Source organism: Cetorhinus maximus, chromosome 7 (genome assembly GCF_964194155.1).
Source record: "Cetorhinus maximus chromosome 7, sCetMax3.hap1.1, whole genome shotgun sequence".
Lineage (NCBI taxonomy): Eukaryota > Metazoa > Chordata > Chondrichthyes > Lamniformes > Cetorhinidae > Cetorhinus > Cetorhinus maximus.
Window position 1 is genome coordinate 65309628 of NC_135885.1, and position 15028 is coordinate 65324655.

The window sequence follows — 15028 nt, forward strand, 5'->3', positions numbered from 1 at the left end:
GAAAGGAACGTCATTTTGAATTTGTAAGATAAAATGTGCTTTGTCTGGTGTCTGTTGAAGTCTATGGGTTATTGTTGCCTTGGGGAAGATTTACCTGGGAGTGATTAATTTGGGGATTTGTTTAATAGTTATTATGGTAGTAATTTGTAGACATGTGTACAAATTTCTTGCTAAATTAATTTCTTGATAAATTAATAAATGTTTAATTTAATTTATATAAAAAACCTCTATGAGACTTGGTGGTTTCATTTCTGAATTCTGAGCTGCATCTCAAACATGACAATTGAAAATATAGGTTATGACAATTGTTTAAAGTTTCCTTCTGGGATTTTAAATAACTCAGCCTTTACCAACTGCTGTGCCATAACACCTAACCAGTGTTTTATATTGTTCCATCGTTGCATCCCTGCTTTTGTATTCAATGCCTCATCCAATAAAGGAAAGCATTCCATATGCTTTCTTTATCACCTTATCCACCTGTCCTGCCACCTTCAGGGACTGTGGACATGCAGTCCAAGGTCTCTCATTTCCTCAATCCTTCGCAATATCCTCCCATTTAAAATAGTCCTCTTGGAAAAGCAGTTGGAAGATTTGCTCTAGCTTCCAGCCAGTGGAAGAAATCTACAGTGGTCCTCACAGAGTGGCAGAAAGCAGTCAGCAGAGTTAGTTTGGAAAGCAGTGGGGAGGCAATTGAGTATCTGCCAGCAACCAGAACATGGAGCTGAGACCATTTCCCTCTTGTTCCTTCTCACAACAACAGTGTCTGAAGAACCCTTACACTCCTCTCCCTCCCCATTCTACCATTAACATGAGCCCCCTACTACAGTCTTAAAGAAAAGCTGGTAGGTCACTTAGCCAAAAAGCTAATGGAAGAATCCCCATCGAATCTGACTTCAGAGGATAGCAGGAACAATGAAGAGAATTAAAGTAAATTCCAGAGGGCTGTGGCATGCTTTTGGCATGGTCCCTAATGGGGTGAATGAACCTTCAAGATTGTTGTAATGTATAAGGGAATTCTTGAGGGGAAGTAAAGATAGAACAGAGTTTGTAACATAAATACTTATAAAAGATAGTGTTAAGTTAATAGTGTTTGCTTTGTTTAATTCTTCATACATACAATAAAGTTCATTTTTGTTTAAAAATGTTAAATCTTTTGGCGTAATTCTGTTGGTTAATTGCTGGGTGTTTGGATTTCTTCTTTAAATGTTAACGGTCCCTAACAGGATCATAACACAATGAACATAGCACAATAAGTTGAGAAGGTATGTCCAAATCATTATTCATGTGGCAAGAGTGGTGCCCCAGCTAATGACACATGAAGAAACAATAAAGGAATTGCATTTAATACAGCATGATTACTGTACATGCCTAACAAGAGTACTTGGGAGAGGAGGTAATGGAAGAATGAACAAGGCTGTTGCAGAGGGAATAGTCCCTTCCAAATACTGTGCAGGGAGAGAAGAATCTGCTTGGTAGGGGTCTTGTGTTAATGGTAGAAGATTACTTTGTGAATGGGGAGGGAAAGAAGTGTAAGAGAAGTGGGACACTGTGGCTGTTGTGAGAAGGAACAAGAGGGAAATGGGGATGTAAGTGGTTATGGACCCTGTTGATCACAGATAAGGGAAAATGACATTTGAGAAGCACTATTATGGAAAGTGAATATCAGAGGAGGAATGACAGAAATGTAGAGGTTAATGAAAAAGGATGGGGTCTTTGTGGGAAGGTTGAGAAGAATAAAGCACCCAAGTAGCTGGGAGTCTTCCTTTACTTAAAAAAATGTTTACATCTAATTATTTCTACCCTCAGTTATCTGTGCAATACTCATGTATTAGCATCTCCCATTTTGCCTGCCATGAAACAGGGTATAAGAACACCACCACTTGTGCATAGACTTTGTTTCCTGCCACCCTACTTCTACTGCCAGCCAGTAGGCAATGACAATTTCTTTATTTTGGACCAAAATGATGATTTTTTATTTTGAACTTTGGAAAAGTTCAAATATACATTTAAAATATTTACAGAATTTTGAAAGGCTAACAAATTTTCTTCTTGATGTTGCAACCAATCTCATCGGTAGCCTGAAATTTTTCCTATCCACTACACAGCATTCATTCAATCAGGTGAGTACTAACCCCATGATGCATGCATCCAGCTGGGTCTATATATTGACCTAAATATTGGGCTATCAGCATACTTTGATAGCCTGACTTTGAATTCTTGATAAGTTTTTCCAATATCTGAGGATTTGTTTTGCTTTATTAAATATATAATGACTGATGGTCAGAACCATAGTTCTTTATGGGGAAGATTTTCCCCTCGTCAGGTGTGCCCGGGAATGACCATGAGACTGCCCGTGATTGGGCTCCAAACACGATTTCACGCTGGTTGGCCAATTAATGGCCAGCCAGCGTGAAAGGCGCGCTGAGAGCCTCAGTGCTGCCGGGATGGGGGCAGGAGGAGTGCGAGCGCTGAAGTGTGTGCAAGCACTGGGGAGCGTGCACTGACTGCTCCCTGAAGGCACAGAGCTGCCTCAGGGAGCTGATGCATTTTAAAAACAAAAATAAACTTTTTACATACGAGGCAGCACATGTTTTATGTGACTCAGACACATAAAGAGGGACATGTAAAAAAGGATGTTAAAAAAGTCTTTAATTGTTTTTTTAGTAAGCATTGGAAACCTCATCCTGGCCATGGATGAGGTTTCGTTAGAAATGCAAAGGCCACCTGACCTATTCGCCCGCCTGTCAACCAAACGGTTGAGCGGGTAGTAAAAAATGTAGCTTAATTAATTACTTAAGGGCCTTAATAGGCCTCTTAAGTGTTGGCGGGTGCGCTGCTGTCTCTCACACGCACCCGCCAACCATAAGATCACGAGAGTGCGCGATTACGTTGGGACGCTTGCCCAATGTCATCACGTACTATTTCACTCCTGTTCGGGTCGGGTGCGCACCCACTCACGGGACGAAAAATTCTGCCCTATGTTTTCGATTCGTAGGTTTTCTGCATAAGGCAGCAAGGAAACCATCGAAACAGCATTTGTAAAGTATAAGATTGAAATTTTTTCTATTTCTAATTAGTTTCAAAAAATTTGTCACTTTAAATTAAGATGATTTATGAAAGATAAATAAACAAGATTTAAAACACTATTGGGAGGGCTCAAAATGGAACAGTCATGAAGGATAGGCGCTTAGCCCATTAAGATTCACATATAAATACTGCAAAAATTCAAACTGTACTAGGACTACAAATATGAGACTATTATAACAGTGGGAACTATGACATAAAAGGGTATTCCCAATTATGGAAATGAATAAAATATACAAAGCTTTAGAGTTTTCAGAAATGCATACCATAGCCTAGTGGTTATGGGATTGGAATAAGAATCCAAAGTTTAAATTCAAATCCCATGACAAGTTGTGAAACTGAGTTCAATTAAACTAGTAATTTGTCATTGGCAGCAGAAAAAAAAGATGAAAATTTGGCACCCCTATGCAGTCTGGCCGATGTGGTTCATTCTTAAAGCTATTAGGGCAACTAGGAATGAATAATACATAATGTCTTATCAATATCATCCATAACCCAAGAATGGATTTTTAAAAAAGCTAGGCACAGTAATTTTATATGTCAGGGACACCTGGAAGCTGTACAAGGAATACTCTGTAATACTGGAATACTCAAGGAGTACTATGTAAAAGGAATAATCTCATATGGATAAGTTTCCCATTGAACTTGTCTTATTGAAATGATGTTTTGTAAAGGGAGCAAAAATCTAGGGGTTTCCTAATAATCACTTAATGAAAACAAAAGGAGAGATAGGTTATTCTATGAAGAGATAAGGAAAGTAATTGGAAATGGTAAGGTGATATATTAGTATTGCTGAAAAAAAGACGTTCTGTTGAAGTTTTTCATCTTACAGTCATCAGATGCAAGAATGGTAAATTTCAAAGGAAGCAACAATTTATACTGCATGCGAAAGGGGTGCTGATTGGTTGTCAAGTCGACTCTGATTGGCCAAGGCGTCGCCATGAAGAGTGCACCAGGGAACTATTGTCCCCCATGTTTTTGTTTAAATCAAAATGGTGTAATGCCTGGACATGTTTTTTTTGCCTGCAGAGGACAGGTCCCTGTGTATGAATATATGTAGCTTCTAGCAAATGTAGATGAGCCACATTGCAAGTCTAACTATGAATGCCACACTGCGAACAGCCGAAGAGCCATGCTGTTTGATACGTTGGAAGGGTAAGGTATCTCAAAAAATTTGAGCAACAGGTGAAGCTAGCCGTTTCACACTGCTACTATGAAGTAGCAACACGAGTGATATTTTCCACCAGCAGGATGCTGCCATCAAGTCAAAAAGACGTTCTGCCTATCACACAAATGAGTAATGTGGTATATGAATTTCAGTGCCACTGTGATGCCCCAACAACTGGTGGATCACACCAGACAACATATCCCTTTGCTGTTCGCAATAGATGGAGTATTGACTGTACTCAACCAGCCCGTGCTTGCAAAACCCAGGACATAATGTCTAACATTAGATGTGATTCCAAGTTTGGGCAGCACTTGCTGAACAATCCCAAGTGTACAAATAGTCATTTGGTAGTACAGGACTTGAGTACTGCTGAAAAAGAGACAAGTCAAAGCTTTTCCCTTGCACTCATTAGGACACTTCACAAGAGTGCTAATATAAGGGCAAAACAACAATTTATACTGTTTGTGAAGAGAACCAATCAGCACTCTCTTCACATACAGTAAAAGTTGTATTATTGCAAAGTGTCCTGATGAGTGCAAGACAAAAAGCTTTGACATGTCTCTTTTTTCAGCAATCCCAAGTGTGCTAAGAATTACACTAACAACCGATTAAAGATTATCAGTTAGGCTTGCAATGTGACTCACTTATGCTTACAAGAAGATACATATATTCATACACAGAGACCTACCCTCTGCAGGCAAAAATAACGTGTCCAGGCATTGCACCTTTTTTGAATTAAACAAAAGTATGGTGGCCAATAGTTCCCTGGTACATTCTCCATGGCAATGGCTCAGCTAATCAGAGTTGACTTGTCAACCAATCAGCATCCTTTTCTCATGCAGTATAACTTGTTGCTCCATTTGAAATTTCCCATTCTTGTGTCTGTCCTCATGAGTGCAAGACAAAAAGCTTTGATAGCATGTCTCTTTTTTCAGCAACTTTTTTCTGTACTACCAAGCGATGATATATTAATCGGGATATTTTAACTGACCCCATAAACTGGAATGTCTCAGCCATCCAGAATCTGACCTAGTAAATGCAATGCATAACTGGTTTCTGTCCTAGTACATTAGGAATACCATATTTTGTAATTAATCTTGGCATGGCAATGACAAAACCCTGATAATATACTGGGAATTGAAGTAGAGATATCTCGGGATGACATAAACTTTATTCACGTTGTGGTTGTTTGGAGCAAATCAATATTCAATTATATGACTTTAAATGGGCCAAATTTAAAGGGTTTAAAGTAACAGGTTAATAATGAATGGTAGTATCCATGAAAACCTTACCTAATGACCAATGGCTAACTTTCATTTAGAACATGGAAGAATGATGCTTTTGTTCCCTCTCTCTTTGCCCTCCCATCACACAAGTCACTCACTGCAAGGCGAATTGTCCCACATCAACATGGAACAGCATGTAATGTTCTTGCTTAAGTGGTGAGTGCTGATGACCTTAATGAGGAAATGGCTAGAACACCGTTGGGCTCAACTTCACTGATAATAGTGTTTTTGCCGGGTACTTATTATTTTCTTGCCTTTCTGAACTGTTGTGAACTCAGGTTTCTGACATTGTCACGCTCAACTCCTACAATAACTCCACTGGTGTCATAAGTACGAACTCTACACAAAGTATTCAACAACATTTTTAGAGACATAATTGAATAAAAATATGCTCTTCATTATTCTTTCTTATAAAGGGGATAGTAATAGTGAAATTCACTCATCTGCTGTGCCATGCAGTCAGTTATGGCTTCAATTATATCTAACTTCCCATGCTGGAAATCTGAAATAAAAACAGAAAATGCTGGATGGAAATACTCAGTAGGTCTGATAACATTTGTGGAGAAACAGAGTTAACATTTCAGATTGATGACCTGAAACGTTTATTCCCTTTGTACAGATGCTGCCAGACCTGCTGACTATTTCCAGCATTTCCTGTTGTTATACACTTGTAGCAATCTGTATCAGTCTCTCTGATGGGAATCTGTTTCTAAGTAAATTTTTTTCACTATATCCCATTTGCCGACGAGTTCGCTTCCAGCACGGAGCAGAATGATTCAAGTCCTCCTACCACCATGATTTCCCTCCCCTGGCGAGTCTCAATCTCAGTTCAGCTGATGACAGAAACAAGCAAACGGAGCTGGGATGATTCTCCAAAAAAAGAGGGTAAATAATCTCTTATTAGTCTTGTAGCATCAGTTAATTTACACAGAACTATTCCCAAGGAATCATGATTCCCTTGTAAAGAAGCATACATTGTGAAAAATGTACTGGATTTTTCTTTGCGTCACATAGTAAGATAAACTCAATCAAATCACATTGTTGTGTAGCCCGATTGTAACAAAAGTTATATATAGTCCTTCCGACATCTCCATGAAAAGTATTTGCCAAATTATTTTTCATGATGACAGTATCCGTTTAATTATAAAATGGTAACATTTTGAACACTTTTCCCTTGGATCGTTTTTCAGGACCGTGGCACGGGGAAAAATATAGGGCAGTTTTTGCTTGCCTCTCTGGAGGACATGGCATGGGTTAAATTCCGGATGCTAGGAGAAGCCAGATAAGTTCACTTTGGAAACTCTTTTGAGTTACCAACAGTCACAGATTGCAACTTCTTTCAAGTACAATCACAGTTCTTGGTTTTCCGGGAGTGGGACATGAACCCACAACCCTCTGATTCAAAGGCGAGGGTGCTATGAACTGAGCCACAGCTGACACCCAGATGCTGGATCGCCGAGCCATTGGCAACCTGCTGCAACTCCCGTTGAGCGTCACTGTTCTCCCGTCTGTTACTGACGTCAACCCTTTTAAAGTCGGGTCACAACTGCATGGGAATGTAAAACAGGGAGAGTCAACAGCAACAGATTGGACAACCCTGCAAAAGAGAGTCAACAGGAAAGGATTAAAACCCCGAGACAGAGTGGAATAGACAGGCGGAATGGAGACGAGTGCATCCACAGTTAAGACAGATTGAGACAAGTCTAGGGACACAACCAACCGTGAGGACAAGGGTGGAACAGCAATAGCTCAGAAAAAGAAATTGGTGCACTCAGCAGGCACAATCTGGGAGTTAGAGACGCAGTGAGATAACACCGGAGGGATTTAAGGCAAGGGCGTACAGTGTCGGGAATTGACAGACACCGACGAAAAATAGTAAGGGAGACAGAGACTGGATTATATGTAAAATCAGTGCATAAAAATAGACCGATTTATACAGAATCAGGGTGCACATCCCGACATTGGTGTGTACAGTCAGATGGTGTGTGTGAACAGTCAGGGGCCGGTGTGTACAGTCGGGGGCCGGTGTGAACAGTCAGATAGTGTGTGTGAACAGTCAGGGGCCGGTGTGAACAGTCGGATAGTGTGTGTGAACAGTCAGGGGCCGGTGTGAACAGTCAGATAGTGTGTGTGAACAGTCAGGGGCCGGTGTGAACAGTCAGATAGTGTGTGTGAACAGTCAGGGGCCGGTGTGAACAGTCGGGGGCCGGTGTGTACAGTCAGGGGCCGGTGTGAACAGTCGGGGGCCGGTGTGAACAGTCAGATAGTGTGTGTGAACAGTCAGGGGCCGGTGTGAACAGTCGGGGGCCGGTGTGTACAGAGTCGCTCAGGCCCGGGCTGCGCACTCTTGCTTGGGAAGCTGAGCTCCTCTGCCAAGGACTGAAGCCGGTTTGGAGAGACGATGCGGTTCTGGGCCCCAGGCCTGTGCTTCCCGCTCCTGCTGCTCCTGGTGTCGGTGTCGGGCCGCACCACCGAGTGGTACACGGCCTTCGTCAGCACTGCCTACCTGGATCCTGATACCAACATGACCGTGTCGGCCAGCAGCGAGAGCGGCAGGTAAGGGTGAGGGGGGGGATTGAGGGGGGGACGAGGGTGGGATTGGGGGGGACGAGGGTGGGATTGGGGGGGACGAGGGTGGGATTGGGGGGGACGAGGGTGGGATTGGGGGGGACGGGGGGGATTGAAGGGAAGGGGGGATTGAGGGGGGAGGGGAGGATTAGGGGTTAGAGGGGAGGGGGGATTAGGGGTCAGAGGGGAGGGGGGATTAGGGGTCAGAGGGGAGGGGGGATTAGGGGTCAGAGGGGAGGGGGGATTGGGGGTCAGAGGGGAGGGGGGATTGGGGGTCAGAGGGGAGGGGGGATTGGGGGTCAGAGGGGAGGGGGGATTGGGGGTCAGAGGGGAGGGGAGGAGAGGGGGGATTGGGGGTCAGAGGGGAGGGGAGGGGGGATTGGGGGTCAGAGGGGAGGGGAGGAGAGGGGGGATTGGGGGTCAGAGGGGTGGGGAGGGGGGGATTGGGGGTCAGAGGGGAGGGGAGGGGGGGATTGGGGGTCAGAGGGGAGGGGGGGATTGGGGGTCAGAGGGGAGGGGAGGGGGGGGATTGGGGGTCAGAGGGGAGGGGGGGGATTGGGGGTCAGAGGGGAGGGGAGGGGGGGGATTGGGGGTCAGAGGGGAGGGGAGGGGGGGGATTGGGGGTCAGAGGGGAGGGGAGGGGGGGGATTGGGGGTCAGAGGGGAGGGGAGGGGGGGGATTGGGGGTCAGAGGGGAGGGGAGGGGGGGGATTGGGGGTCAGAGGGGAGGGGAGGGGGGGGATTGGGGGTCAGAGGGGAGGGGAGGGGGGGGATTGGGGGTCAGAGGGGAGGGGAGGGGGGGGATTGGGGGTCAGAGGGGAGGGGAGGGGGGGGATTGGGGGTCAGAGGGGAGGGGAGGGGGGGGATTGGGGGTCAGAGGGGAGGGGAGGGGGGGGATTGGGGGTCAGAGGGGAGGGGAGGGGGGGGATTGGGGGTCAGAGGGGAGGGGAGGGGGGGGATTGGGGGTCAGAGGGGAGGGGAGGGGGGGGATTGGGGGTCAGAGGGGAGGGGAGGGGGGGGATTGGGGGTCAGAGGGGAGGGGAGGGGGGGATTGGGGGTCAGAGGGGAGGGGAGGGGAGGGGGGGGATTGGGGGTCAGAGGGGAGGGGAGGGGAGGGGGGGGATTGGGGGTCAGAGGGGAGGGGGAGGGGGGGGATTGGGGGTCAGAGGGGAGGGGAGGGGGGGGGATTGGGGGTCAGAGGGGAGGGGAGGGGAGGGGGGGGATTGGGGGTCAGAGGGGAGGGGAGGGGGGGGATTGGGGGTCAGAGGGGAGGGGAGGGGAGGGGGGGGATTGGGGGTCAGAGGGGAGGGGAGGGGGGGGATTGGGGGTCAGAGGGGAGGGGAGGGGGGGGATTGGGGGTCAGAGGGGAGGGGGGATTGGGGGTCAGAGGGGAGGGGAAGGGGGGGATTGGGGGTCAGAGGGGAGGGGAGGGGGGGATTGGGGGTCAGAGGGGAGGGGAGGGGGGGATTGGGGGTCAGAGGGGAGGGGAGGGGGGGATTGGGGGTCAGAGGGGAGGGGAAGGGGGGGATTGGGGGTCAGAGGGGAGGGGAAGGGGGGGATTGGGGGTCAGAGGGGAGGGGAGGGGGGAGATTCTGGGGTGGGAGGGGAGGGGAGGGGGGAGATTCTGGGGTGGGAGGGGAGGGGAGGGGGGAGATTCTGGGGTGGGAGGGGAGGGGAGGGGGGAGATTCTGGGGTGGGAGGGGAGGGGAGGGGGGAGATTCTGGGGTGGGAGGGGAGGGGGGGATTGGGGGAATAGGGAGGGGTGGATAGGGGCGGGAGGTGGGATTAGGGGCAGGGGGCATAGGGGCGGGAGGGGGGATTAGGGGGCAGGGCAGCATAGGGGCGGGAGGGGGATCAGGGGAGATAGGGGCGGGAGGGGGGATCAGGGGGATAAGGGTGGGAGGGGAGATGGGGCAGGTGGGAGGGGGGATAGGGGTGGGCGGGGATGGGGGAGGGGGGATGGGGGTGCGGGATAGGGGTGGGGGAGCGTGGCGGGAGAGGGGAGTGCGTGGGTGTGGGGAAAGAGGTGCGTGTTGGGAGAAAGGAGGTGGATGGGGGAGAGGGGTTAGGGGCGGGGATGGGGGAGGGAGGAGGGGGAATGGGGGAGCGGGATAGGGGTGGGGTGGGTAGGGTAGGGGAGGGGGACGATGGCAAAGGGAGGGAGGGGGCCGGAGAGGAATGGCGAGAGGGGGTTGGGGGAGAGGGAGGGTGGAGGGAGTGGGGGAGAGGGAGGGTGGAGGGAGTGGGGGAGAGGGAGGGTGGAGGGAGTGGGGGAGAGGGAGGGTGGAGGGAGTGGGGGAGAGGGAGGGTGGAGGGAGTGGGGGAGAGGGAGGGTGGAGGGAGTGGGGGAGAGGGAGGGTGGAGGGAGTGGGGGAGAGGGAGGGTGGAGGGAGAGGGAGAGAGACTGAGGGGGATGGGGGAGCGGGATAGGGTTGGCGGAGCGTGGCGGGAGAGAGGAGTGCGTGGGTGTGGGGAAAGAGGTGCATGTTGGGAGAAAGGAGGTGGGTGGGGGAGAGGGGAGGCGGGTAGGGGCTGGGAGTGTGGGTAGAGAAGGGTAGGGGGCATTGGTACAGGAGAGTTAGAATGAGGGGAAAGGGTGTGGGAAGAGAGGGCGGAAGGGGGTGGGAAGGCAGGGGCAGAGGGTGTTGTGAGGAGGGAAGGGTCTGGTGGGGGAGTTGGGAGAGGGATGTGGTGGGGGACGGGGGTGGTCGATTGGTGTGGGAAAGAGTTTAGTGGAATAGTCTGGGTAAGGGGGCAATGGTGGGGAGAAGGAAAAAATGGGAGAGGAGGAGGAAGGGCTATAGATAGTGGAGAGGAGGACAGGTTTGAGTGAAGGGAGGGGTGGAGAGGGTAGCAAGGGATGGGTGGGGTGAGCAGGGTGGAAGGACAGTAAGAGAACAAGTGTGGAAAGGAGGGGAAGAGAAAGTGATTGGGAAATGGGGAGGTGTAGGACAGCATGAGGGGGCCTCAGGTCAGGGAGTGAGAAGTGGATGGGGTAAGGTATGGAAGAAGGTGCAGACTAAGGGAGGGGAACAGACGGCGAGATGGGTGTGGAGAAAGGGATAGAAAGATGGCGAAAGAGGACAAAGAAGGGAAAGGGAGTTGGAGTAAGTGGAAGAAACTTAGGGAGGATGTGGAGAGGAGAGGGGATAGGGTCTAGAGGAACATAAGTGTGATGGGAGTGAGAGGAGAGGGAATTGGTAGGAGAAGGGGAGTGTCAAGGATGCAGAAGAGAGGGGGGTGGGGAGTTAGAGAAACAAATTTATTTTTAATGAGGGAGAAAATAAAATTAGATCAGCCATGAGTTTGTTACAGTTTTTAACTTGTTTTTCTAGGTATGGTGACAGTTCTCCTAAAGATAGTGTCCAGGGAGTGATTGGGATCCCCAGGACCAACCGGGACCAATTGGGATGTGACCCCAGCACAGAATACTTCATACCCAGATCAGGGGAACCATGGATAGCTCTCATTGCCAGAGGGAATTGTACTTTTAAGGAGAAGATTTTAAATGCTGCAAAAAAAATGGCATCTGCAGTTGTGATTTACAATTTTCTTGGGACTGGGAATGCAACAGTCACCATGAACCACATTGGTAAGTTTTGGTCCACCCACACATCCCACATCCCACCATAATCATTTGTGAAAACAGAAAAACATAAATGACAAATCTTGTTTTAAATTGCAGTTTGGTCCTTCAGCAAAACACAAAAAATGTTTCTTTGCTCTAAATGCAATGCTGGAGTCTAGTTACCAAAGGAATTTGGTAATTGAGCAACTTGGTACCGCTGGAAGCGAATAGTTTTTATGTCGCTGGCATGAGTAATTGTACATCAACTGTCACTTGACACTGTCAAAGTTTCCCAAACAGGCTGTTGTCATAATTAAAAATCAGTAGAGCTTTAGTTACTGATATCAAAAAGGTTTGATTTGTTTGTTCTGTTTGCATAAAGGTCAGGTTATGTCCCACAAAAAACAAGTCAAATTGGATGAATTCCTTGAAATAGTTAGCAGCATTATCCCTTTGAGCAAAAAAGGATTGGTTCATGATATTGCAAATACAAATGTTCACAACATATTTATATGCTAAGCATTCATAAGTTACTGTGCATTTGGCCTTGTTTCTGAAATCCATTCTGTAATCAAAGAAGTGGGTGAGAAAATTGCCAAAGCGTTAGTCATAACCTTTCAAAGTTCTCTTGATTTGGAAATGGTGACATTAGATTGGAAATTTGTTAATGCCACTCTGTTGTCTAAGATAGTTGGAAGAGAGAAACTAACATTAGTTATGAGAAGACTACTCAAACTGGTCACATATGAGCAGATCAGCAAGAGCCAACATGTTTTTGTTAAGGGCAAGTCATGTCTGAATAATCTAGTTAAATTTTATGACGAGGTCAGTAATGAAGTAAATAAGGGAGTGTCTATGGATGTTACTAAAATGGACTCCCAGAAGACATTTATTAATCTTGACATAACATGATTAGCAAGAATGAGAGAACACAAAATTGCATGTAACCTTTTAACTTGGGTTAGAAATTAGTTGAGAGGTAGGAGAGAGTGTGGATAAAAGGTACTAATGGAATATATTTATTAAGCATTTAAGAATTTCTGTTCAATGGTTTACTCGAGAATTATTTGAATAGAAGTTAAAAAAACAAATTACAACAACTTTATTCAGGTAAAACTTAACTGAGTGTAAAGAAGAGACACTGGGCATTTTTGTCTGTGTGTGAGAGAATGAGGAAAGAACTGTTTGTACTGGTCATACACCAGTTGTAACTTTTGTTTTGTGTTCCATAAACGTTAGAAAGCCTGTTAAACTGAGAGACAGAAAGAAAAAGTGTTCCTTGTGTTATTATCAGGTCACATAAGACCAGTGGAATTTTTGAAACCAACTAGTTATCTAACATAAATAATAATAAAAACAGAAAATGCTGGAAAAACTCAACAGGTCTGCAAGCATCTGTGGAGAGAGAAACAGAGTTAATGTTTCGAGTCCGTATGACTCTTCAGAGCTAAAGAGAAGTAGAAATGTGATTAAATTTATACTGTATAGGGGAAGCTGGATAGAAGGTCAGCGATAGGTTGGGGTTAAGGAGAGATTGACAAAGATGTCATGGACAAAAAGACAAAGGGAGTGTTATGGTAGTGGTAAAGAGTAAAGAAAGTGCTGATAGTGGCATAAAGGTAAGAAAGCAGAACGTGTGAATAGCAGAACAAGAGTCAGCATTCTGTGAAAGAACAACATGGAACAAATAAGAGACAGCCCTTTTGGGGGTGGGGTAGTGGGAGGTGGTTGGGGAAAAAGGATAGAAAACGGATGAAAAAAGGGATAAAACAATGAATGAATAAATGAATAAAAATAAGTAGATAAAAAAATGATTTTTAAAAAAAGGGTGAAGATAGAGGAGAGTGTTCAAGGTCTGAAGTTGTTGACCTCGATGTTAAGTCCAGAAGGCTGCAAAGTGCCTAATCAGAAGATGAGGTGCTATTCCTCCAGTCTGCATTGGGCACCTGCTGGTGGAAGTTGAATTCTGTTAATAAATCTTGAATATAAAGCTAGACTCAGTAATGAAGGCCATGAAACTACCATTGATTGTTGTAAAAACCCATCTGGTTCACTAATGTGCCATCCTCACCTGGCCTGGTGTACATGTGATTCCAGACCCACAGCAAGGTGATTGACTCTTAACTGCCCTCTGCAATGGCCTAGCAAGCCACTCAGTTCAAGGCCAGTTAGGGATGGACAACAAATCCTCGCCTAGCCAGTGATGCCCACATCCCATGAAAGAATAAAGAAAAAAAACTGATGTGGGAGGGGCGCCAGGAAGGGGGGGGTGTTGTAAGAAAGTATAGGTGATGAGCTGGAGCAGAGATTGTGGGTTGGCATGACTGGGAAGGGGTCTGATGAGGGACACGTTTTCTTCATAGACCTTGTCCCAAATGCTATTGATGACTTCTTCCTTCACCCTGCAAAGCTTTACAACCCATCACTTCTCACCTGAAAGGGAAGGGAAAACCAGAATAAAATAGAAAGTGAAGCAAAAAGAGTGAGGGAGAGACCAGGAAATAAGAAGAGAGAAAACAGTGAAATAAAAGCAACATCAAGACAACAAGGAAAAGTAACAACAAAGCTTGCATTTATGTAATGGCTTTAGCACAGCAAAACATCATAAGACACTTCAGAGGAGTGTGATCAAACAAAATTTTACACTGAGCCACGCATGGAGATATTAGGACACATGACCCAAAGCTTGGTTCAAGAACTAGGTTTTGAGGAGCATCTGAAAGAAAAGCAAGACAGACTGGCCAAGAGGGTTAGAGAGGAAATTTCAGAGCTTGGGGCCCAAGTAGTTGTTGTGTCCTGATGACTGCAAGATGAAAAGCTTAGACATGACTCTTTTTTTTCAGTAATACTCAAGTTCTGTACTACCAAGTGACTATAAAAGACTAAACCAAAAGAATATTAAACACTTTTGCTGAGAGTCCACTCAACGGGCAGAATTTTCCATGCCTGCTGGTGGTGGGTGTCATGGCGGGCATGAGTGGACAATATGGCAGGAAAGCCAAAAATCAGTTTCATGCCATCATGAAACCAGTTTGCAACCGTCCGCTCTGCCCGTCAATGGCGGGCCACGTTTCTTGCCACCAGACGTTGGGAACTTAATTTTAATAGATCTGTATACCATCATAAGCCCTGCTGACCAGAATTATTCCCCCCATGAAAATTGAATGCCCACGTCGGTGGGAAAACACACCAGTGCAAAACACATCTTGACAAGTGTGATGTGCTGAAATTGAGACTTACCGTCAGGGCCTTGCTTATATTGTGGACATCCGAGGACCAGAAGATGCTGGAGCCCAACAGCAACCAGACCCTGGGTGGATTCTCATGGACATTGAGGGTCTGCTTTGGGACATTG

General features: G+C 46.7%; 1 protein-coding gene across 3 annotated transcripts in view; it reads left to right on the forward strand.

The window, feature by feature from the left end:
• Positions 1-6984: 6984 nt before the first annotated feature.
• The window catches only part of LOC144682844 (E3 ubiquitin-protein ligase RNF149-like), a 62232-nt gene continuing 54188 nt past the window's right edge, over positions 6985-15028 (forward strand). Inside the window, exons 1-3 of one of the 3 annotated variants that reach the window (XM_078545629.1) lie at positions 6985-7563; positions 7869-8094; positions 11441-11697. In XM_078545629.1, coding sequence (XP_078401755.1) covers positions 7940-8094; positions 11441-11697 — 412 coding nt within the window. In that variant the 5' untranslated portion in view covers positions 6985-7563; positions 7869-7939. The other 2 variants (XM_078545630.1, XM_078545631.1) reach the window with 2 other exon arrangements.